General features: G+C 38.5%; 1 protein-coding gene across 2 annotated transcripts in view; it reads right to left on the bottom strand.

The window, feature by feature from the left end:
• Window positions 1–1714: 1714 nt before the first annotated feature.
• The window catches only part of Chrm2 (cholinergic receptor muscarinic 2), a 130842-nt gene continuing 107982 nt past the window's right edge, over window positions 1715–24574 (bottom strand). For both annotated transcript variants that reach the window (XM_028866092.2, XM_028866096.2), the window contains exon 3: window positions 1715–7239. In XM_028866092.2, the coding sequence (XP_028721925.1) occupies window positions 5799–7199 (1401 nt within the window). In that variant the 5' untranslated portion in view covers window positions 7200–7239 and the 3' untranslated portion in view covers window positions 1715–5798. The remainder of the gene's footprint in view (window positions 7240–24574) is intronic.

Genomic DNA, 24574 nt, shown 5'->3' on the forward strand with positions numbered 1-24574 from the left:
TTTCAAGTGTGATCTACACGAGAATGACCCAAAAATGTGTTAGATATACAAATTCCCAAACTTCACCTCAGGACCCTGAAAGCCCTGGCAAGGGGTAAACCATCTGGGTCCCATGAGGCTTCCAGATGTTGTCAGAGGTGCATTGGTGCCTGGTGCAACACATCATTGTGCTAATGGAGACACTGGCACAAGAGAAAGCACCTGCTTTATAAGCAAGGACAGTGAAGAGAAAGGAATCACAGGGGAGAAAAAACTAGAAGGTGCATGCTAAGTTTTGTTTTTTATGCAATGAGGAAGCCACTATCCAGATTTGCTACTCATTTCTGCAACCCCTTGTTGTTTTGAGCAGAGGCACCCAATGTCTCCACTTTACACTAATGTGTTAAAAAATACTCAATGTTAAATCCTCCAAGAAAACCTCAATTATACTCCCATTTCAAAGACGTACTTTGAGAACATAGGTGAATTTCAGGATATAAGACATATGCATTACTTTGTCTTTCTTTGTAGTTTCTTATTCAGGAATTCAACAATCAGATATTTGGTGGTGTTGCTTATAAAATAAAGAGTTGAGCTGCATGTGATGCCTCAGGAGTCTGAAGCAGGAAATCACAGGTCCAAGGCCAGCCTGGACTACTCTAAATAAAAACAAAAACTAAAACACCACAACAATAACAACAAAAATCAAACAATAGCAAATAATGACACCTAAGGAACTAACTGAATAATAAATACCACCACTTGCCACATTGTTTCTTTTGTCTGAAATAACTGGATTTCTGTTAGGACAGGAACAATTCTTTCTAAACGATGACAAGATGCTTTCGCTGTCAGTGTTTGCAGCCTTCAGCCAGGTTCAGAATCCAACACCTCATTTCCACAAAAAGCACTCAAATTCTCGAATATAAAGCTAGTGTATTTCACTGGAACAAGAGGAAGCCAATGGGAACTCACCCTTTTTTCCCTTTGGTTTTTCCATAATTGACTTTGGTGTCACTTTGGGAATACCTGTTCCTGTGATTTAACTGTGTCATGTGGGTAAAATGGAGCTGATGAAAAGACATCAGAGTAAGTCCTGAGATACAAATGAAACTGAAATGAATTGAAATAGTCACTAACAATGCATGCCTTTGTGTTTATACTATAATAATGGGTCCAATGTTTGTATATATTTCAAATTAAAATGTAAATATTTCTTGAGATTGTTCAACCAGTATCCCCTTATAATAATACACTTATGCTATGGGGATGGGCATGTTCTGAGGACTGTAGATAGTTCAATGGACACTGAAGAAAGGAAAGGGATTGCTGTGGAGAGAGTTTAGACACTCTGAAACAAACCATGTATTTTCATTGGGAAAGCTGTCATTTTGTAGTTCATTAAGGTGTTCTGGCAGGCCATGGAGGAGAGGCTGTGTGGTTGAGCCCATGCTGAAAAAGTGGTTTTTGAAGCACACTGCCTGAACCATCTTTACCTTGTTTGTCAGGGGAAAAGAAAACATTCTGAAGGTCATCCTTCTCTCCCAGTGTGATTATTTTCCATTTCACTAAAATCAGTTAATTTGGAAGAGAGTGCAACTCTTTGAGAATGGGTTGGTTGCAGCCTCATCAGGCAATCAGACAGGAGATCAACACAGCTGTGGGACCCACAGCAGCTGGGAAGGTTCTCACTGCAAGCTTGTCAGGCACAGGGAAAGAAATCGTGGCTCTCACATGGGCTGATACCAGAAAGATTTATTAATGTATTCCTTCAAGAGATCTCTAAAATCAGTGTCAGACACTCAATGAAAAATCAGTTGAATATTAATGTGGATAGGAGTTTGGCTGCTCTTATAGCTCTTCCTTTGATGCAAAATATGATTTTCTTTGAAAATGGAGCACATTAAGTCTACTCTTATTCTATGAAACAACATATATACCAGAGTGCCTGTAACAATTTTGTGTATAATATATTTATTTGCATACAGAAATATGTATTTCTATTATACATTTTATTTTATTTATAGAATATATATATGAAGCATACAGCATATTATGGGAAGATATACATAGAGTTCATGCTACAGCGTGCACCCTTTTAAGAGAAGCCTATTGGAGAGGAATGGCATTGTATATACATGCTAAGAATACATGTTGCACAAGTTTATCAAGCTGTGGGTGCCTTCCTAATCTAATTGCAATACCAGTGTTATGGCGTCGACAGAGATCTTATCAAATTGAGGAGGGGAGCAACTGTCAACGAACTAAATAGGAAAAAAAAGTTGACTGCATTGCTGAATAACTGTTGGTATCATTTTTAAATCCAATCTCCCCCCATGCCATCTCTTCAGGACCAAAAAGCAGTGAGTTGTTAACAGTAGAGGATGTGGGATTCTAGACTCCATATATCAAGCCAGATGGTTTATCTTATTCTTTGTAGATTACTAATTGGTGACCTTGTCCCAACACTTGGTATCTGTCATTAAGGGGATGATAAATTGGTCAAGAGGCAATCAGTTCTTTTCTCAAGACATAAGCTGGCTCTTTTCATACTCTTAATCTTCTCTTTTTAAAATACCACTCTGGGATATTTACATTATTGCTACAAGGAGAAAAGAAATAAAGGATTGACAGTTACTGACATTTCCAGTGAAAGCAAGGAGATGAGTCATATTGTTTCTTTAAAAGGCTCTTCATTAGTGTGGGGAAAAAAAAGATGTTTCCAGTAGAAACTGATCGGACTAGAAGCAGCTATGTTCATGGACAATACTGCAGCCTCTCAACTAGCATCTGTGATGCCATAACCAGACATTCAGATGCCACAGTGCTGGAGGTGTGTGAGAGCTGCTGGTTTTTATATGTATGTGCTTTTATCTGTGAATTTCAAATCCCACAGTCAGTGAGGGAGTATTTCTGATAGCTGATGCATGAGCTTTGCTTTATTCTAACAAGGAAGCAATTTGCATTAATCCTTTTTTTGTTTTTAATGAGGGAAGATTAAGAAAGCAAGTTCCAGAAACTCTTTAATGGAAGCCAGTATTTCTCAGTCCTGGTACCATTGCCATTTTGAGCCAAATCATTTTCTTTGGAGGGGTGGCGGTGAGGAACCCTATTTTGTGCATTGTAACCTGTGCAGCAGCATTCAAAGCCCCTTCTCATTTTGTACAAATGCCTATTCCCAGTGTGACAATCAAAATGCCTCTACATATCACTAAGTGTCCATAGGGTGAAAATTGCCTCTGCTTGAGAGTCATAAAAACAAACAAAGCCAGGGACAATGGAGACAGATGTTTGAAGACAGTCTCACTCCAATAATGTCAATGTCCTCTTATCTTCTGATTCTGATAGAGAAGGTTTCCACGGTACCTTGGTCTATCTTTGTTCTTTTCTTGAATTTGACAGTTTCTCTTTTTAATAAAGTTGTGGAAGCTGTGGCAAATTATCAGGCATAGAATGAATCAAGGGAAGAATACAATAGCGACACAGAGCAAGACAAAGATTGGCTCATGGTGGGTTGGGCTTAAAGCAAACAGAGACAAACACTGAATTTTGGCCTCCAAAGTGGTGGTTCCAATGGAAGCCATGTTTGCATCACAACAGTATATAACACTTAAAAATGAAAGTCAGCCAGTGGATCATTTTTCTTACAGGAAACCAAGAAGCCCATTGGAATGAAGCCCTCTCCACTCATCTAGTTGAAGAAACAACATAAAAGTAAATGTGGTCTTAAAACTCGAAATTTACATTTTACTAATTCTGAACTAAAGGAATTCCATCAACTAATTATAGACTAAATTAATCTGAACCAATGCTATATTTTACACATAGGAGATTTTTGAGGTAAACACAACTGAAATTACTCAAAGAAGAAGTTATGTTCATAAAGGATAAATACATACATTGTTAGCAATTTGCTTCTTATTAACTTACAATATTTTTGTTGCTGTTGTTATATCCCCTGTCTCCCACTTGCTGAGATGCTGCTGATGTGCAGTCAGACAGAATAACTCTAATAACTTTTAGGACTTCATACTGATCAATTTGCCATGTAACACTCATGGGATGGGCAGAGAAGGAATCAAAGCCTGTCAGTGAAAACTGAACTTAGAAAAGGAATTTTGTAACTTTAATTTCTATCCATTAGGCTCACACTTAGAAAATCTGATTGGAAGACCATAACATATAATGGGAGAAAACATATGAAGACAAAGATAACTAGTTAAATATGAATTGATATAATTCTGTATTTATTTAGTGTATCAAGGGTGGATTTTCTACACAGACATTATCTGTTTAATGTTATCCTTTAGTAATCATTTCCGTGACAGCTATTTGTGGTCAGATTATAGAGTGAAAAATATGGCATGGCAAGAACCACATAAACTCTCCCATCAGATTCTGTGGGCATATTTTGCTTCTGTTTGGTTATCCACTATATTTATGCCACAAATATTAATATAACTCTCCTGATTAGAGAATTTTGAAGCGATATAATCTTGCAGAGATTTGAAGACAATCTGAAGAACATGTAATATCAGTAAATGTTTTTTGCATGGCCCTTTCCCCACCCCTGTGTCTTAGCATGGCTATAGAAAACCTCATTTGAGTATAATTTGGATATCATCTGCTAACAGACATGGACTATAAGGTCTTTTCCTCTTGGGGTTGACACAGTAAACTAATCTTGTTTAAGACTCTGAATGAGCGAAGCAGCGTTGTATTCCTGCTGACAAAGTCAGGAGTTCGTATTGTACACTGTAACATGGTCAGGCACATGGGGCAGGCAGGTTTGCGTTCAAACAGACGGCCCTTCTGACCTTCTGTCTTCTCATCTTAAACTTCGTCTGGCCTCGGCGAGCTTTCCCCAACTAGACTGACCATTTTCTAAAGTGATTAAAATTTAATTTTAAATGACTTTGGTTTCCCAAGCATATTTATGTCTTAGGCAGATTAATCTGTTAAAATAGGTTAGTTTAGAAGAAAATCAGATGGGTGAAAATATTCCACACAAAGGAGCTCAAGAGAAGGAAACCCTTACAGGTTCGTACACTTTCAAACAATGCAAGGACACAGTGGGAAGAGGCAGAGTGCCCATTTTTATGGTTGACTCTGGCCAGATTTAGGAGAAGTCCTGCGGGTATTATCCGTACACAATATAAAACCAGAAACTACAAAAATAGTAGAAAAAATAGTATGACCTAGTTGGGTTTTCATTGTTTTGCTTTCTTGCTTTTCATGTTGGGAAAGGAGAAGAGAGAAGAAATAAGCAGTGATTATATCCTTAAATCCTTCAAAGAGCACAGCATAGCCTAGAATATGCTCAATGCTCTGCTGATCATCTCTGCATCCTATTTGATTTTCTTTCTTCATATCACTCATTGCGTGTCTGCTTCTTTATGTTTAGGTCTCTGTGTTAGCATGTAGCGTGTGACATTTCTTCCTCATCTAGACACATGGGGACAACAGAAAGAAACAACCAACAAGGTTACTCTTGTGCAGAGACATGAAATTGCAGATTCAGAAGCCCTTCTTCAAGAGAGTAGGAGACAGCACAGATTGTTTCTTAGATCCACAATTTCTTTGTGTCTCTTTCATTGTCTCCTAAACTGACAGCGTTTATAAGGTACAAGTTCACTTATTTTTTATTTTTCAAACTGAAGCATGGGCACGGTGAGAGTGTCACTTTAGAGTGCCCTAACTGCACATTTGTAGTAAGACTATAAAGTGCAACGGCAGATCGCTATCAACAGATGGCTTTCTTGTCTCTGTTCTTCTTCCCAGGCCCCACGCGGCCACCGTGCTTCCTTTGTGAAGGTCTTTTACCTTGTAGCGCCTATGTTCTTGTAGTGACACAGGAGGAGGTGTTTGAAAGTCTTTTTGAAGGTGGCATTACAAAGTGCATAGCAGGCAGGATTGATGGTGCTGTTGATGTAACAGAGCCAGTAGCCGATTGTCCACACTGTATTGGGGATGCAGGGCGAACAGAAGGTATTGATGAGCACCATGACATTGTATGGTGCCCAGGTGATGATGAAAGCCAACAGAATAGCCAAGATTGTCCTGGTCACCTTCTTCTCTCGGGATGGAGGAGGCTTCTTTTTGGCAGGCTGCTTGGTCATCTTCACAATCTTGCGTGCTACAATGTTCTGCTTTTCATCCCCATTTTGACTCGAGGACCCAACTAGTTCTACAGTGGTACTTGTTGGGGTGCACGAGTCACCTTTTTGGGTCTTGGTGATGATTTTGATGCATGTTTGCTTGGAGTTGTCATCTTTGGAATGGCCCAGGGAAGTGGAAACTGTGTTTTCATCCTGGGTGATTTCATCATCTCTCATATTGGAGGCGACAGCACTGACTGAGGTGGAGTCATTTGAGCTCTCCTTCTCCTCCCCCTGAACACAGTTTTCAGTCACACCATCCCGGGGAGCCTTGCCATTTTGGATTTTGTTGTGCTCTAAGCCACCGTCACCACCTGGCATGTTGTTGTTGTTCGGCTTTACAATTCTTCCTTGCACCAGACTTGGAGATACCGGATCTTGGTTGGCCACAGGTTCCTTCTTCTCCTTCTTTATCCTACTCTTACTTGCCCGGGATATATGCCAATACAGCACAGTCATGATGATGACGGGCAGGTAGAAGGCTGCAATGGCAGTGCCGAAGGTGACAGCGGCATTGGAGAAGAACTGAATGTAGCACTCCCCGTCCTCCACAGTTCTCACCCCTACGATGAACTGCCAGAAGAGAATGGCTGGAGCCCAGAGGATGAAGGAAAGGACCCAGGCAGCTGCAATCATCATGCCTGCCATTTTTGTGGTCCGCTTAACTGGGTAGGTCAGAGGTTTTGTGACACAGAAGTATCTATCAAAGCTGATGATGAGCAAATTCATAACAGAAGCATTGCTGACCACATAGTCCAAGGCTAGCCAAAGGTCACATACTACAGGTCCCAAAGGCCAATAACCAATCACAGTGTAGAGGGTATACAAGTTCATGGAGAAAACACCTATGATGAGGTCAGCACAGGCAAGGCTGAACAAGAAGTAATTGTTGACTGTCTGAAGGTGACGGTTGACTTTAATGGAAACCATGACCAGGATGTTCCCAATGATGGTCACCAGACTGAGGGATCCAGCCACAAGAACAATAAATACCACTTCAAATGTCTTGTAAGGACTGGTAATAGCCAAGCCATTGTTAGATGAGTTTGTTGAGTTATTCATTTTGTGTTCAGTAGCCAAGTGTCCAAATAAACATTTAAACCTGCAGGGAAATAGAATGAAGTTAACAACTATAATATAAATATTACTTCAAAACACATCAGATTCATTCCTTTTGAAAAAGTTCCCAGTCATTCTTCTGTATCCTGAATATTTACTGTATCCAGTTTGACCCACCCAAGAGGTAAAGGCTTTAGATGGAAGAATGAAAATTTTCTTAGTAGTTGGCAATGTTTATGATCCAATAATGCCACGAGTGACTCCATATATAGATATGAGTATCTGTCTATCTGCCTGTTTGTTTATATCAATGAATCCTTATGAGTTGAGATGACTAAACCAAATTCATAGCTAAAACTTTCCAAAATAATCAGAAACTTCTGACTTTGAAATAAAAATTAATAAACCACTGAGAGACAATATATTGGGACAGAACATAAAACTGTATGTGCAACTTCTATAGTCAATAACACCTTTCCTTCTGGCAGCTTGTGCCATTTCCTTATTAATATTGATGATGGTAGTGATAAAAAGACACTATACTAGCCAGTGCACTCAACCAAAGTGAATTTGTTTTTCTCAGTTCTGTTTTACAATTGTAATCATCTTCACTTAGCCCCAGAATTTCAAAAATTCCTTAACTTGTAAAAGAACTATCACTTACTATTGACATTATTATACCATTTTCCAAATGTCTTTGCTTCAAACCACTGTTAAATCTACTGTTTAACTATTCTTTGACAACCTTCTATTTTTCTGAAGAGGAGGCTATGGCCCAGGAGGCTGCAGAAAGTGCTATAGTAACACACATCAAATTAGTGAGAGGCATGCTACATTTTTTCCTTTCTTCTTGTTTACAAGTGTTATGAATTGCTTTTAAATAAAAATCATAAAATAAAATGCAGCCTTACGTCTCTCAGATGTGTGTCTTCTCAGTAAGTATTAAGGGCTACAGAAAGTCTTTGCAATTGATTGTATCATCTCCCTTGTTAAAAGAAGAAAGTTGAGATAATGAGAGTTTAAGGAACTTCTTTATCACTAGGAAAGTGAGTAAACAATTTACAACTAATGTCAGCACCTGACTTCATACTTTTTTTTGATAACCTCCCTTCTCTTTTGAAGAATTGCACTTAATGAGAAATTACTGAGTAACAGCATAATGATGTTGTAGATGCAGAGGTTGCTAGCGGTTTCTACTTAAGATAGATTGCTTAGTGGACCCGGGATCTTTATCCACATTGAACACTGGAAACTCTATGTGATGTGAACTACAGTCACTATTGAAACTCAGGAATTTTCAGAGATACCCTACTAGACTTTGATAATGATGGTGTAAAAATGGAAGACACACGTCACTTAGAAGCAAGTACAAGTATTTTAAGCAGGAACATCCTTTCTTCCAACAGGATATACACACTATGTAGGGTTGTTTCTCTTCTATGACAGATAACAACTGGCTTCCACCAACCTCTCCCTCACTACTTCTGTTCCCCAAATTTCTGATGTCATTAAAGCAATAAGATTACATCACAAATGAAGATGTTCACAGTGTGGATGAACTTCAAAGCATATGGTAACTGCATAATGTGGTATTCGGCAACCTAGTTTTTAACAAGATTCTGCATGTATTTTGAAAGCATGAGAAAAAAAACTTTTCTTCACCTAGTTCCTTTGTATACATAGCAGAGAGAAACATACATGATTCTATGTTTTTTTCACAAAGTTTGGGTACTCATGTCATTTTTAAATTATTAACCACGTATTTCTGAGTTTGCTGTTAAATTCAATGAACTTTATTTCCATTTCTTCTTAAACTCTTTTTTCTTTCAGCATTGTGGTGAGGATTAAAGTGATATTATGTCCCTGAATAATAGTCTATAAAGGCTAAGCATTAGACATGTGCTTTTAAATATTTAAACCTGCCAAGCAGATGTAAATTAATCACCTCTCTTAACCTTTCATAGCAGCTAACAGAAAAGGATGAGTCTCTGTGTGTTTGAACTGAGTATGAATGGGAAGGCATGGGGTAGAATGGAGGGGTAGAAGTAATAAATTCTCATTATCGATGATAGCAAACTGTCAACAACAGTGTTATCAAGAAAATCATCAAAAGGACAATTAGCATATTGTGAGCATAATTACTCTTCAGAACAAGTCCTGCCGTGGCTGGTGGTTTTATGACACATATTGATCTAAGGATCAAAGAGTAAAATTACTTGAGATTCAAACTAGTGGCACTCTATGCAGACTCTTACAAATTAATAATCACTGCTTATCTAAAAATACTCCCATTAGCCGAAATCATTTGCAAACACCAATGACCTGCAAGATTAAGCCTGGTTTCCAGATATCGAGTTGGGTCCTTGATTTATAAAAAAATGTGAGAATCATGTACAGACCAGTACTGCATCTTTGAGGGGAGATGCTGATATTAAAACTTGGAATTAGTAAATGGGGTTTGACACATAAAATTGTGGCATTTGCAGTTTTAAACATTTTTCTAAAATTAATCACTACAAAATTATATCACCAAAATGTTGGATGGGGAAGCAGAGGTAACTCAGTTCTAGAGTACCTGTATAGCATCTGAAAGACCCAGGTTTCCATCACAAAGGAACACACACACACACACACACACACACACACACACACACACACACACCACAGCCAGTGTATCCCCAAATGAATTGAAAAATGCCCTTTCACAGTTCACTCACATCCACTCAGGGACACTATAGTTCTAAATAGTGACACCATTTTTTAAACTGTTATGGAGAAAATCAATTATAGCTATAAAAAGTAAATTCTGATATGTACTAGACAGGAGTGGAGAATTAAATAATACAAATGAGATTTATGCCTGGATGGGACAGCACACCCATTGTAGCAGCCCTTTCAAAACTGAATCCAAGGTGGAATGACCTGCATGAATTGATCAATCAATGTGTGAGCAACCTAAGTATCGCAAGGTTTTATTTGCTAATTTATAAAATTGTTAAGAGCCTAAAAACTATTAGTCTCATTTTTCTATTTGTAAAGTTGACATTGGTCAGAGGTGTGGAGAGTTAGTGCCTGATTTACATTCAGGTCTACCTGACACCTGTTATCTCCTTAATTTTACTATGTCTCGCCTTGACCAAGTGCTTTAGAAGAATGGAACGAAAGTCAGGAAAGTCTAATCTATGGACTGCTAATGGAGGGCGAATCTGTTTCCTGAATTCCCTGGTAGGTTATCCAGTCCCAAGTGTTCAGCTTAAACACATGTACAGACAAGCAACACACACACACACACACACACACACACACACACACACACACACACACACACACACACACACACACACACACACACACACACACAGAGAGAGAGAGAGAGAGAGAGAGAGAGAGAGAGAGAGAGAGAGAGAGAGAATTGCTGAACAAGTCATGAATTTGAGAGCAGGGTAGGAAAGAACAATGTCACAAACATCCTCATAACTGACAATTGTCAACCTTTAGTATATATGAGGGATAAATACAACAGTATGCTCTGAGATGCTTAAAAGTTTGTCCTGACAATATCATATTATACACAGGGCTTTCAGCACAAAATACTACTGTAGAAAATATGAAATAAGGTTGAGTTGATGGGGCAACACAGAAAGCATCAGAATGTCATGGAGACAAGGCTCTACTCAGTGAGTGGTTAACAGGTGATCATATGGAAAACTCAGTTTCCTGTCTTAGGAATGAGCTGCAGTATTCTTGTTATCATTGGTTAAAATGCAGATGAAGCTTATTCATTTTCATTGCTTTTTAGTATTTATCAACAAATATGCTGTATGTTAGTCTGATCAATGATATTATAAATGTGACTTTTACTTCCTGATGTGGGAGAGATGATCATAGTGATGGAATCCATAATCTGTTTTAGGTCTTTGCAACCCTCATTTAATCCCACTAATTAATAAATAGCATGGATTCCGACATTAAGCATGCTTTTTTGCCATCAACACAGGTAAAGACCAACTAAACTGAGAGAGAGAGGGGAGAGAGAGAGAGAGAGAGAGAGAGAGAGAGAGAGAGAGAGAGAGAGAGAGAGAGGGAGGGAGAGAGAGATAGAACGAACTAAGGAGTCATTTATTTCTAGAAGTGTTAGGGAGTAAAGCCCCTGTTCTCTGAGAAATGTAGTATTTCTCACAGTTTAATATTGATGCAACTGAGGGTGACATGACTTGTTTTTGTCTTATGTGTTGTTAACTTTTACTGCCTGATGAGTCATGGAGCAGTCTGTCCTTCGGAACCGGCTGTGTTAATATTCCACCTCCTGGGTGCTGGGACAGGGTTGCACAGACAGGGAGTGGATTTCCATTCATTTCCCCTTCAATCTGATTTTTCCTTGGGGCCAAGACATTGTGAGTCAGTGTGGGTACCCCTCGTTCCTCACCAACTCCAGCATCTCACTGGAGCAGCAGCAGTTGCAGTGAAGATGGCCTTGCTTCTCTTTTTTCCAGAAGCACTGGGATGAGCGGGTCTACAAGTGGCGTCAGAGGCTGTGGGGGTGGAAGTGAAGAACGAACGGGAGCCCAAAGAAAAGAGGGCATGTTCTCGTCCACGAGGGATTTCTAATCTAGGAGTGACACAGACTGCCGATGAGACTCACCAGCTACCTACGAAGCTGGAGAGATGTGGGGCCACTTGCCAAGGCTTAAGGCTCTGGGAGGAAGGTTGGCCAGAACAGAGCGAAATAAATAGAGAAGGCTCCTTGGCACATCTTTCCTAAATACCCTCGGCTCATCTCCCTTCCTGTCATCATGATGCCTGACTCTCTTTCCTTGAAGTTTTCCAGACTAGGTACCATCACTTTTTTCTCAGGGAAGTGCGATGCAGTGGTTTGAGGTCACTGGTCTAGGACTTTGAACTTAAGGACCTGAAAGTTCAGTGACATAAAAGAAAACTCACACGCATTTATTTACCCACACTAAATTGACATGTTATTTAAAATGAAATGTCTCAAAAAATACTCTCAAAGAAATGTGTGAGTTTTTCCCAGTTAGGAAACTGTAGCACAAAATGGCAGACTTTGCTAGATGTGCATTATACAAAAAATTGGGTTAGAAAAAAAAGCTATTCTGAAAACATACTATAGTTTCAAGCTGCTGTACCTTTGAGATCCATGCATATTTTGTACTTTGTTTAAGGGGAAAAAAAGAGCAAATGACGGAAGAGTGAAAGCAGCTGAAACAGCATCCTGATCCTCACGTCAGTACACATAGAGTTCACGAATTCTTTCAATGTGAAAAACATCAGGATTATGCACAAGCTTACTGCAGGGTAACCGTGCTGGCGGTTTTGGCTGCCTGTCAAATGTAATACTATTCTTGGTGATTCTGGGACAAGCTTCCAGTCCATGTCAGCCATGCTATCTTTTCCCTTCTTCAAAACACATTGTAAACACCACTTACCCTAGAAAAATGTCACGACTAACAGGGAAGGAGTGGCAGCCGTGGTTTTACTAGGATCCTAGCTTTCCCACTTCACGTAAGTCCTATTTTAGTTATTATTCACACACAGTGTTCTTTCTGCCAAAGACAAAAGGGGTCTGGACATACATAAGCACAATGAAGCCAGGGAATGATCAGGCTTTTAGCTTTTGAAGAGCACATCTCATATGGATAAGCACAGTGGCTTCCATCCTCTCCTGCACTGAATTCAACAGATCTCTGAGATAGTTGAGGGCTATAGTTTTACAATTTTTTTCTGTTTCAAGAAAGTACAACTCATTTATAGTAAAATGCATGGGCCTAAAGCTACAGCAGGAAACATGTACTACACTGAGTAGACCAGATCAAACATCCAATCAGAGGAAACTCTGTGTCTAATGGTTGTTAGGCCCCCTCCAGGAAGACCAGAGGAGGAAATGGAGCAGTGGCTGCAGAGCTGGGGGAAGTTGCGTGTGATTTCACAGCTGTATCTGCGTCTTTCTCTTTCTCTTAAAATGCTGGAACTGTGTAGCTGGCTTTTTAAATTTTGTTTTTGTAGGGTTTTTTCCCCCTGAAGTTGGCAGGATGCTGGTTTAATAACACTAAATTAGTTAATTCATTGCTTTGAATTAAAAATGCGAATCAAATTTGCAGAGGAATTGAGGCTTATTATAAGCCTGATAGAAAATTCTAGAATGAAAGCTGTTGTTCTCAAGAAGCTGAGAAATTCCAAACAACACCCCCCTTTAGGGAGAATTTTCCAGAGTGTACATGCCTTCTATTGGGAGATGAGATGGAGCATGTGTCAACATACAACTTTGGGTTGTAGGTCAAGGACACAGACCTTGGGAGACAAGAAGGAATTCCATTTAGCAATAGTAAGAAGTTTTTTATGTTGTCCTTGAAGGGTGGACCATGGCAACTAGGATAAATGTTATCAGAGATTGTGCACAGAGTAAACAGTACACATACAAGTGTATGTGTACTCATCCCTATGAGTACAATGGAAAGCTTGGAGAGCACAATTTGCAATAACTGGTTAGAGAGTAAGACTCTCAATTATCCTTAGGCACATACTTATTATAAGTGTGTCTCAGGGAACAGGGTTTATGAAGAGAAAGGAAGCCTTACTCATCAGTGTAACCTACTACTCTTTCCATAAAAAATGCACATTTCTATGAAAAGTACAAATGAGTAGTTTTTGTTTCATAGACTTGGCTTTAATGTTTATTACCATTGGAAAAACAGGAAAAACAGGCATGTAGAGCCGAGTCATGATCAGTCTTCTAGCTGCTATCCCTAGAATGGAGCTGTGTGGAGCCCACAGGAATGAATTTACCTCCAAAAATCCAAACTTTGGATCCTCCCACTTTTCAATGACAAAATGACACCTGCCTCAGAGCCCTATGATTCATACCAGAGTCAATGGGGCTATAAAAATAAAATAGTAATGAAGTATACAAAGTAATGGGCAGCAACTATTTTTATTGTTTCCAATCGAAACACGAAATGATTGTTTCCCCAGAGCTTGATTGCAGCCTATTTCAAGAACTCAGCAAAATGACCACAGTGTTATCTCACAAAAATGTGAAACCCAAGAGCATTGAGAAGATTAAAGTTTTTACTAAATGATCGAATAGCAATTCAGATGAAGGGACATAAAAAGATGCATTGAGTCAGCAAAGATTTGTGTATCTAAAGCACTAATTTAGAGTCCCAATAGAAAGCAAGTTGGTCAGAAAGAATGGAGACGTCTATGTTTGAAACCAGAGTAGTCAATTCTCCTAACTGCTTGAAATAAAACCATTTCTTATTGATGATGCAGGGGAATTACATCGTCATTAAATGTATGTAATACAGTATGGCATCCAATTTCTCCAATCCTTTCTCCTCTGATGTCCTCCCCTTTCCCTTCACCTTAGTTCAAAACTATTTAAACATCTAAGTGTCCCTGACCCCTCTCCCGCTTTGTCTCCAGACTCTGTTTGTTTGTTTTAGTTATTTTTGCAATGCTGAGAATTGAAGCCAGGGTCTTGTGCACCCTAAGTGCCTGGCCCGTTGAGCTGAACTCCCAGCCTCCTTCACCTCCAGTCTCTCCAAACACTCTTTGACATCATGTCTTTCTTGAAACCTGAGCTTTGTACTAATAACTACAAACCCCTAACCTTCACCTTTTTCTAAGCGACAACTTTTGTGTTGACTGAGCCCAAGATGAAAGATATGACAGAAATGACACTTGTTTTCTTGAACTGTACCATCTGGGCTTGGAAATAGGCCAAGTAGAAGTTATTTGCCTTCATCTCCATCATGCCATGTTGTAAATGATTGCTAAAAATTGAGCAGTTTATGCAAGGAATAATTGTACATGCCTTTAATTCTACCATACAGGAGGCAAAAGCAGATAAATATCTTTGATTTCAAGGCCAGTTTCATCAATATAAGGAGCTATAAGCCATCCAGAGTTACACAGTGAGACTGTCTCTCCAAAAAACAAACAAACAAACAAACAAAAAACAAAACAAAAATAAACTGGAAAACTCATATATTGGCATTGAATTACCATTTCCATTCATAAGCAATGCGTGATAAGGAAATATCTTCCAGTGCATGGTTGGAAAATGGATGGGAGCAAATGTTCAAGTCTGGTCGAAATCAAGTTTTTAGCAGCATCGTTGTATTACCAGACAAAGCAGGCTTAGTATGAGTTCTCTGCTGAGATGAGACGGGAGCGTGCACAGCTAGACCTTTTAAAAGGTTAGTGTACGTGTTTACAATTACTTAGCCTGTGGCACATCTCGAGGTGGCAGCAGATGAGGAGCTAGATTTCCCCCAGTCTTCACCTGACCACTGTGTGTATACATGTGTATGCACACACATGTTGAGTCGCTGCTGAGTAGGGGAGGATTGTGACAGCTAAGAAAGGGAAACAAGACGGGCTTTCTGTTATTATAAAGGCTCTAGACAGGAAAGGCTCCCAGGAAGGATCAGTGCGACACGACAGCACACTATAGAAAGGGGACTTTCGGGCCACACAGCTGTCCTTCCACAAGCAATGCCCAGACGTGAAGAACATCTTGGGTCTAGTGTGTCTTTCCTTTTGAGGGAGACAGTAGAGAAGGTCCTGGTTATCTAGCTATGGGAGGTGCCCGCAAAAGGCTGGCTTCTCACTCTGTAAGGGTGACACAACTCTTCTTCCGGCAACTTCTATTTATAGATGACTGTGATGTGTTTGTGGATGTGGTAGTTAAAGCTTTAGCTTAGCAAAACCTAAAAAAGAAGGCTATCTCTTTTCTTTACTGGGTATGTGATGTATTGAAACCCTTTTCATATTGAAGTGATCTAATAGGCATAGAAAATAAAATGTGTCACTCACAATTTTTATAGGGACATAATGAAGTAGGCTCCTTGCAGGCGCTCAGTCACTGTGATTAAGTTGATTATAATTGAACAGGTGGTTCTAATAAACAAGTGCAGAATAACAGGAGGAAGCAACATAAAGGAACCACTTTATATGCACTCTGTATTGCCCCCCAAACCTAAGAAAACTATTTGATTTTTTTCATGAGTTAATTCAATGTCGTATTCTCTTATTTGCTTCCATTCAACATAGGATTCAAAAAAAAAGTTCCTCTCATGCCAAGCATATGGGTTTTATCATATGAAAATTAATAACTAGTATCTTCCTGATCAAGAGGTCTGAAGCAATGACAGTAAATCTTTTTAAAAAATTAGGCCTGTATATCCAAAAAAGATTACTTGAGTGTAAACTTATGTTTTAGTTCAAAGCTGCATTCTCTTAAAGAAGTTATTCTTTCTAAGGGGGTAAGAAAAAAAATTAGCCCCTCACAGTTTTACGTCCAACCCCAATACTAAAAACTGTCTTTGACCACACCATCAATGAAGAATGATTCTTCCTTCCCAATACTAAAAACTGCCTTTGACCACACCATCAATGAAGAATGATTCTTCCTTCCCAATACTAAAAACTGTCTTTGCCCACACCATCAATGAAGAATGATTCTTCCTTCCCCAGCAGCCATCAGCTACCAAATAAGAAAACATCAAAACTTTTCACATAGTCAAACTATGAGACTCCGAGCATGATTTATGAATATGCATAAATTAACTTGGAGTCACATTTAGCATATCAGTGTAAGTGATGTTTTTAATGAAACAACTTTTTAAAACATTTCATTTAACAGTTTTACTAATTGAAAGAAAACACCTTGGACCAAATGAAATGAAGAATGCACACCCTAATGACATCGGTATTGGAAGGGGTGGGGGAGTCTCAGGATTTTTCTTTCATTCATATTTCTGTAGCCAATTCCAATTTCTTTAACCAAGTCTTTGTCTTCAATGTCCATTCATTGTCTGCCCTATGTTTAATTTATGTGGCACGTATGAAGTATTTAAAGCCACTCCACAGACTCCATTGCCAAATCTCGGCCGCCATGTTATTCTTCCACTATCACTCTAGGAAACTTAACTTTGTTTATGATCTAATGCATTTAAAACATTAAACAGCTAAATTCCAAGGACAAGAGGAATAGCCTCATGGTCCTAAGACCCAGAAACTGTAACTAGATTGCAGCTGAGTTGAGAAGGGGTACCGACTTAGCACCAATGGCCGTTGTGGACTAAGAATCCCCATCATCAGCTGTACTGTGCCCAAAGACAGCATCCATCTTAACCCCAGCCTGTCTTCATGTATGATTCATGGATGGCCAGTAAAATGAGAATATTTACATAAATGCTCTCAGGATAGATTCAATGTTAGATCATCTTTTTTTTTAGTAAGAATTTTTTTTATTCATTTTACATACCAATCACAAATATCCCTCTTTCCTCCTCCTTCCCCTCCAGCCTCTCCCCCCAGCCCAACCCCATTCCCTCCTACAAGAAGGTAAGTCCTCTCATGGGGAGGAGGCAGAGCCTGGTACATCCAGTAGAGGCAAGTCCAAGCCCCTCCCCCTGCCTCAAGACTGTGTGAGATGTTCCACTATAGGTGGTGGGCTCCAAAAAGCTGTTCATGCACCAGGGATGGACCTCTTTTCTATCCTATTGAGAATTTCATAAGTTTACACAATGATATGATTATATCTACACATACCCACTGTTCTTCTAACTCCTCTCAGTCTTATCCCATACATCTACCTTTCTTTGTTTCTTTCTTTCTTTTCTATTCTTTCCTTTTTAAAAATCTAGCCATTTATTTATAAGTCACTAGATCCTTTTAGTTGTGCCCATATGTACAAGGGTCTAGGGCCAACAACTGAAGCTTAGAAAACCCACCAGTGGCCACAACCCCTCAGAATGGTTCTCCTTCCACCAGCTCTTCAGCTGTAGGGGGCATCCGGAAATCCTCCCCTGTTTTTGCTAAAATTTGGTTTGACTTGGTCTTGTTCAAGGGTAGATACGCTCATAGCTTATGTTCTTTATGCTAAAGTGTCCCTGACTCTGTGTCTATATGTAGGGACCTGACTTGTGAGCAGCCTGCCTCTGGTTTTTCCCTTGTTTGGTAGCTTTAAAAGCCCATTGTAAAGCTGAAAGTTGATGGTTTGATCTGCTCTACTCAGTGCTTTTCCTTTGATTCTTTTAGGTATTATTAGTTAAATAAAAACCACACACGAGGCTGGCCTCTTTAAACAGGATCTAAACTAGTAAGTCACAGTGAGTGGTCCCCATCTAAATGGAGAAGTAGCTACCTAGATTATAGAAATACCCCAAACAGGCACAGTGTGGGACAGGGACAGTGAGATCTGTGACCATGGTTGTCACTATATCCAGTACATCCTAAAATTCCCAACCATGCATGGAAAATAAAGACTTGAGAGTCCCTGAAATAGCTGGCTCTTTTATTCTTTCTATGAATGGCACAAACCTTCTGAAAGAAACCCTGAAGCAGTTACTTTACAAGACTCAATGGATTTGCAGAACCTGAACAACATTTTCATATGCTGAGCTTAAATGATTCGGAAAATTATGAATCGCCTTCAGTAAAGTACAGATATATAAAGCTGAGAATAAAAAAAAAAAACATCAAAGATGTCTCTGATTATTTGGATTGTGGTGTGTGAGATTGGAATGGATAAAAACATTAAAGTGACCAGAAATAATCCTGTTTCTATCATCAAGGTTAAAGCAAAGCAGCAACATGGAATTTGAAGTAGAGAAATTTAAAGGAAACCTTTAAAAACCTTTGATTTAGGGATGGAGATGTAGATCAGCAATACATTATTTGTGTAGCTTATGCAAGACCTTGGGGGCAGTTCACAGCAACTGAATAAGTAAATATATTAAATCAAAAGAAAATATTTGGTTTAGGTGCTTTCTAAAACATGGGATGGATTATGAAAAGTCTGAAGATCTGAGTGAGTCTCAAGGCTTAGAAATTGGCTGTGGCTGAGTCAGGATTAGAAGTCTGAAGAGAGTTGTTTCTCAGTTTTCAACATTGTCAGTGTGTGGTAGGCCTGTTTGAGATGTTTTCATAATTTTCTTTTGTTTAGATAATTTATTATTGATTTTTCTTTAACTCTGGTGAATTCTATAACTCAGATCTATTCATCCCATTTAATAAAAGATTTCATGAAGTCATAATCTCTCCTATTTAGATAATCCCCGTGTAGTTTATTATTCAACTCTGTACATGTTTGTAGTCTGCTAGTAATTACTTTCTGTTCACCCCTGTTACCCATAAATGGATTCCCTCCTTGCCTGATCACACCAACATAAGCACTGGGTTGTCAGCTACACTAACTGTTGGTTGCTTATCCTACATAAAACCAACAGATGCATTCTGTTTGATCATGACCATCAATACATTCCTAAAGGATGAAGAGTCCTGAGAAAAGCTATTAATGATGATAAATGATTTCCATATTTAGACTATATAAGGAAAAGAAAATAAACACACAAAAGGGGAGAATATAGGTGATCAATAATGTTCAGAGGCCAATGTAATGACTGGATTAAATAAACATATGTAGTGGAATAAGACTCAGTCTCAAATGACCAGATTATTGATGTGAGGATTTTCCTTTAAAGTTACAGCTTGTTACTGCTGGATAAAAGCAGCAAAATGGAGTCCGGGACACCTCTCTGCTGCTTGTCATTTTGTGGAGAGCATTCACTGTCTGTCTTATCTAGCTGGTAGCTCAGTCCTGTTTGCTTTTCCTCCTGGGATGCTGTGTGTGTGTGGGGGGGGTATGGTTTCTTCTTTCAATTTAAGACCCTGGGGACACTAATGTAGGAGAGTTTTTTTTTTTTTAAAAAAAAAAACATTTCAAAATAAAAATAAAATGCTCAGTTCTGCAAGATGGTGTCTTCTTCAAGAATTCAAGAAGATTGACAGTAGACACATTGTCCACCCACACCACCTCTCCACCTCTCACACAGATCTATTTGTTTTTAAACAGTACTGTTGGTTTAAAACTCCAGAAAAGCGCAGGTGTCTGTGATGGTAAACTGTCTTCACTCTCATATCTGAGATGCGATTTCACCTCCCTGCTTTGGATTTTTATTCTGCATAACAATGAGGACTTCTGACACTTGCACACCTTTTGGCTCTGAAAATTCTTGGGCTAAACTATCACTTAGTTCTCCTAGGCTCTATTTGGTGCTAACAGAGGGGGCAGAGTGGCAGTCCTCATGTTTCCCTGAGATCTGATTTTCCCCAAATAGCCTAACCCATAACCTGAGGGTCTTCAATGAGAAAACAGCTCCCTCCCCTTTGATTCTAAGTCACTTGGGCTTTGCTGGCCTCCCTGAAGAGGGCCATCTTTCTGTGGTAGTTGGTTTTCTTTATCTGAGTGCATTCCACCTCCCTGCCACCAATATCCTTGTGCCTCTCAGCTTCCTTCTGTGACCCTTCATCCATGGAAGGTTGAAAATTAGGTTCCAATTGCTGTCTGCATCTCCATTTCACTCTCAATATTGGAAACGTACAAGCACGAACTAATTCTCCCAACTGGGCTGTGTATTTACCTACAAACTCATTAAAATGTGGCTTCTGCACAGGAGAAGGGGGATCATATACTGGAGAAAGAAGGCAATTTAGTTGGCAAGCTCATTTGTGTATTCTCTGGAATGTCACAGCAAAGACTTGTCCTTGGGGTAAGGGTGTTCTCTCCCCCAGTCTGCTCTCTCTGCTGTCTGCCTCTGCAATTAACTGACACCTCTGCGCCAATGACTTCATCCTGAACTTATTTAGTGGACAGGCTCAAAATAGTCATCCAACGAATTACATCCTCTTTTACAGAATCATGATAATCACAGCTGAAGCAGCTTTGCAAGTGGAGAGTGGAATGAAGGGAAGTCTCCTGGAGAGAGTGTGTGCAAGAAATGTACCATCTGCAAAGTGCAGGGAAGGCTATTTTGACAATTCCCATGGAAATCTGAAATCTAAACAAAATCCCAAAGAACAGATGAGAATAAACCTACCTGTGCATTGTATTTTGTATTGTAGTGCAAAATTCAGTGCCAAAGTTTATCTGAATTCAGACTCAACTAAAAAAAAATGATGTACTCTTATTTTTAAATTAGAACAATGAGTTTTGTTTATGATAGGGCTTTGCTTACAAACTTCCCTTTGTTTTGGGACACTAATAATGACCACAAATTCCTTTATCTGATTTCCAGATCATAACACTGGAGAAACTAACCAAAAGAAAAAGAAACACATATAGCATCATTGATACCTGACTCACTGAGCTACCTATTTAGCATGAGTACTCAATAGATAATTTGCTTTTAGCTAAGATCAGGGGACTACTCACAAATGTGTTGGTATGTTTGCTCTTGTCAAGGCCTTGAAGCACAGTTAAAATCAATTGTGGATTCTGAATCCTGCTGGAGTCTTCTTTATCTTCCTACACATACGTCAGTGTGTAATGTGCATACTCACACACACATATGTAATATTTGGAAACTTTAGCTTGAGGAACACATCATTGCCATGCTACCCTGATGTGAAGCTGGGAACTGAAATATCCAGTCTGGTGCAAGGGAACATGTTTATATTGAGTGGCTGTTAGGACTTGCATAGTTACAGAATTGAAGCTGTCCCCTCTGGAGACAGAATCACCAGCTAATTAGAATTATAAAATAGCGTTAGAAGCCTGCACCTTCATGTGTGCTTTCTCAGTTTTAACTAGTGGTTCATAGTCAGGGCATTCAAACAGGGCAGAAAAGCATACTTACAGTCTGACTCAGTCTGTAGGGCTGCACTTTATGAGATTTGCTTTTATTGATTTATAAAATTTTTAAATAAAGGTTGTGAATATTTTTCTAGAACATAGTCTTCTACTATGTCATTCTAGTGGATACATCGTATTGAGTTTAGTGGCCAGTGTACAATTCTATTAAATAATCTATTTGTAACATTTTGATTATTAACCATTTGTATCTTGCACAAGGAAAAGAACGTCATTGTACCAGATCTTAACTTCATAGGTCTCTGACAGTTTTCTTAATACAAATTTCTGTAAGTGGAGTTATTAGCCGAAGTTACATAAAAGTGACTCATTTTTGTAAAAATACTTGCTGTTATATTATTAGCCTATAGGTGGGAAACAAAAATTAGAATCATCATTTCAAACCACTCTACAAATCATAAATAAAATATTCTACATGTTTGAAGTTTTAAATACCATGTTATTAGTTTTCCAAGTTTTATTATTTTCATGTATTAATATTGATTTTTCAAAATTGGCCTTTTAGTTTTGACAATGATTCTTTGGATCATATGTCATATATATTTTTATTTAACTTTACTGATCTTCAAAAATCTTTCTCCTTGCCAAAAATAGTAACTATTTAATCATAATTTATTTAACTATTTCATACATTTTATACTCAAAAACAGTTTATATGAGATACAATAGAATAAAGTGAGATTTCCAGTAGTGATTTTCCAAATAGTTTAAAATTGGCCCTAGAAGTATTTATTGGCTAATTTACAGTTTGTTTCCAAAAATTTAAAAGTATTTTTTTGCCATCCACTAAATATTTCCACATATTTGGACCTAACTAGACTTTCCATCATAGTCTCTTGCTTTATCCATCTATTTGTGTACCAATAATACTATTTTCTGCTGTAATTCAAAAATATATTTAAAAGTTCTACTCATGGCTTTTATTCCTTGATGCTCCGTGTTGTTATCTTTATTATATTTACATGTAATTTTTATATAAGCTTTACAATGTATAATGTTTTTTAAAATATGTACCCTTCTGAATTTCTATTGGACTGCTTTGATTTAGTTGGTAATCATTACAGCTTTGCCCATTCATGGTAAGAAGTGTTCTCAACTCATGCAATGTTTGTGAATTTTTACCAATCAGTCTGTGCATTAATATTTGCTTTTATCTTGCTGAGATTGCCTTTTCTTAGTTTTAGTTACACAATGAGCTGAATCTTGTCACTCTGTTTCTAATTGCTATATACACAATTCACTACAGAGGGTACCTTAATAAAATTATCAATTGTACATCTACACTGTTAGTTTAGAGCATATTAACAAATAAAATCTATTGTTTTATAAATGGCCACTTTTATAAATAAATAACATATTAATTAAAAATTAACTCATGTTCATTTGCTGTTGAATAAAATTTATCCATAGGTTTCTCATTTTTGCAGAAGGATTGTTTCCATACCTCAGATGCTATTCTCTTACAAATTTGTTCTCCACAGAATTAGAAGTTTTGTCATATAAAGCACACAGAACATAAACTTGTGTGCCTCTCTTCTCTACTAAAAATGACTCAATTTATATTCAACAGAGATCATAAAAGATTTAATGCCACTGATACATAAATTTTTTATCCCATAGTAACTACTTTGTGATACTTCTGAATTTGAAAATGCAAATAAAACATTTTATTTAATAATGTATTACCAGCAACATAACCTGATGATTTTAACCATTACTTGGGGGAAAAAAAAAAGGTGTGATGTGTGTTTCTAAAAAGGAGATGGGAGAAAGCTAAGTGGGTAAGGTTGTCACTAAAACATGTGGACCTGAGTTCAGATCCCCACAGTGTGTGTTAAAGATGGGCAAAGTAGCACACATCTGCAATCTTGGTGTTCCTGTGGAAAGATAGGAGGCAGGAACATGAGCATCCCCTGGAGGATGCAGCAGCTGCCCTGGTATATGCGGTGGCTGGCAGCAGCGACAGTGAGCCTCAAAACAAGGTGGAAGAAATGAACACAAATGTTTGGTCTCTGACTTCCACACAAACTCAGTGGCATGAGGACCCATGCGTGTACTATATACACATACGACTCATACATCACACACACAAGGAAAGCCCTGTAAGGGACATATAATGTAAAATTTGTATGACACAATGAATAACTCCATATAAAATAAAGAATCAGTGCAGCTGATACATAGCCCAGTGAGGGGAAAATCCCACACTAGAGCAAAAACATGTTACTAGTGATTATATTTCTATGCAAGGAAAGCTCAAAATACTTGTATGAAATAGTTGCTAAATGTCAGTAAGCAGGGATACAAAACACATGGCCAACTCTTAAATCGTCACTGATGTCTGAGTTCTGACACTCCGACTAGAAAAGAAACGACGGCTTTATTTTTGCCCTAGTACACCCCCTGGTTCTTTCTAAGATCTGTCATTCTGTGCGTGAGGTCAGGGACTGGTCGGATGGAGGGAGCGGGAACACTCGGAGAGCTGGATGTAGCAAGGACAATGGCAAAGTCTTGATTGCTGCTTTTGCAATTAATCTCCTATATTGACATGGTATTGCAAGAATCACTGGCTGGGAGGTCACCTTTAAGCAAATCCGTGGAATCCTGGTACATACCTATAAACACATATTTACATACATGATTGCACACATGAGCAATTTGACTGGAATTGAATTCATGAGTGTTTTCTTGCTTGAATTAA

Source organism: Peromyscus leucopus, chromosome 3 (assembly GCF_004664715.2).
Source record: "Peromyscus leucopus breed LL Stock chromosome 3, UCI_PerLeu_2.1, whole genome shotgun sequence".
In the NCBI taxonomy this organism is placed as follows: Eukaryota; Metazoa; Chordata; class Mammalia; order Rodentia; family Cricetidae; genus Peromyscus; species Peromyscus leucopus.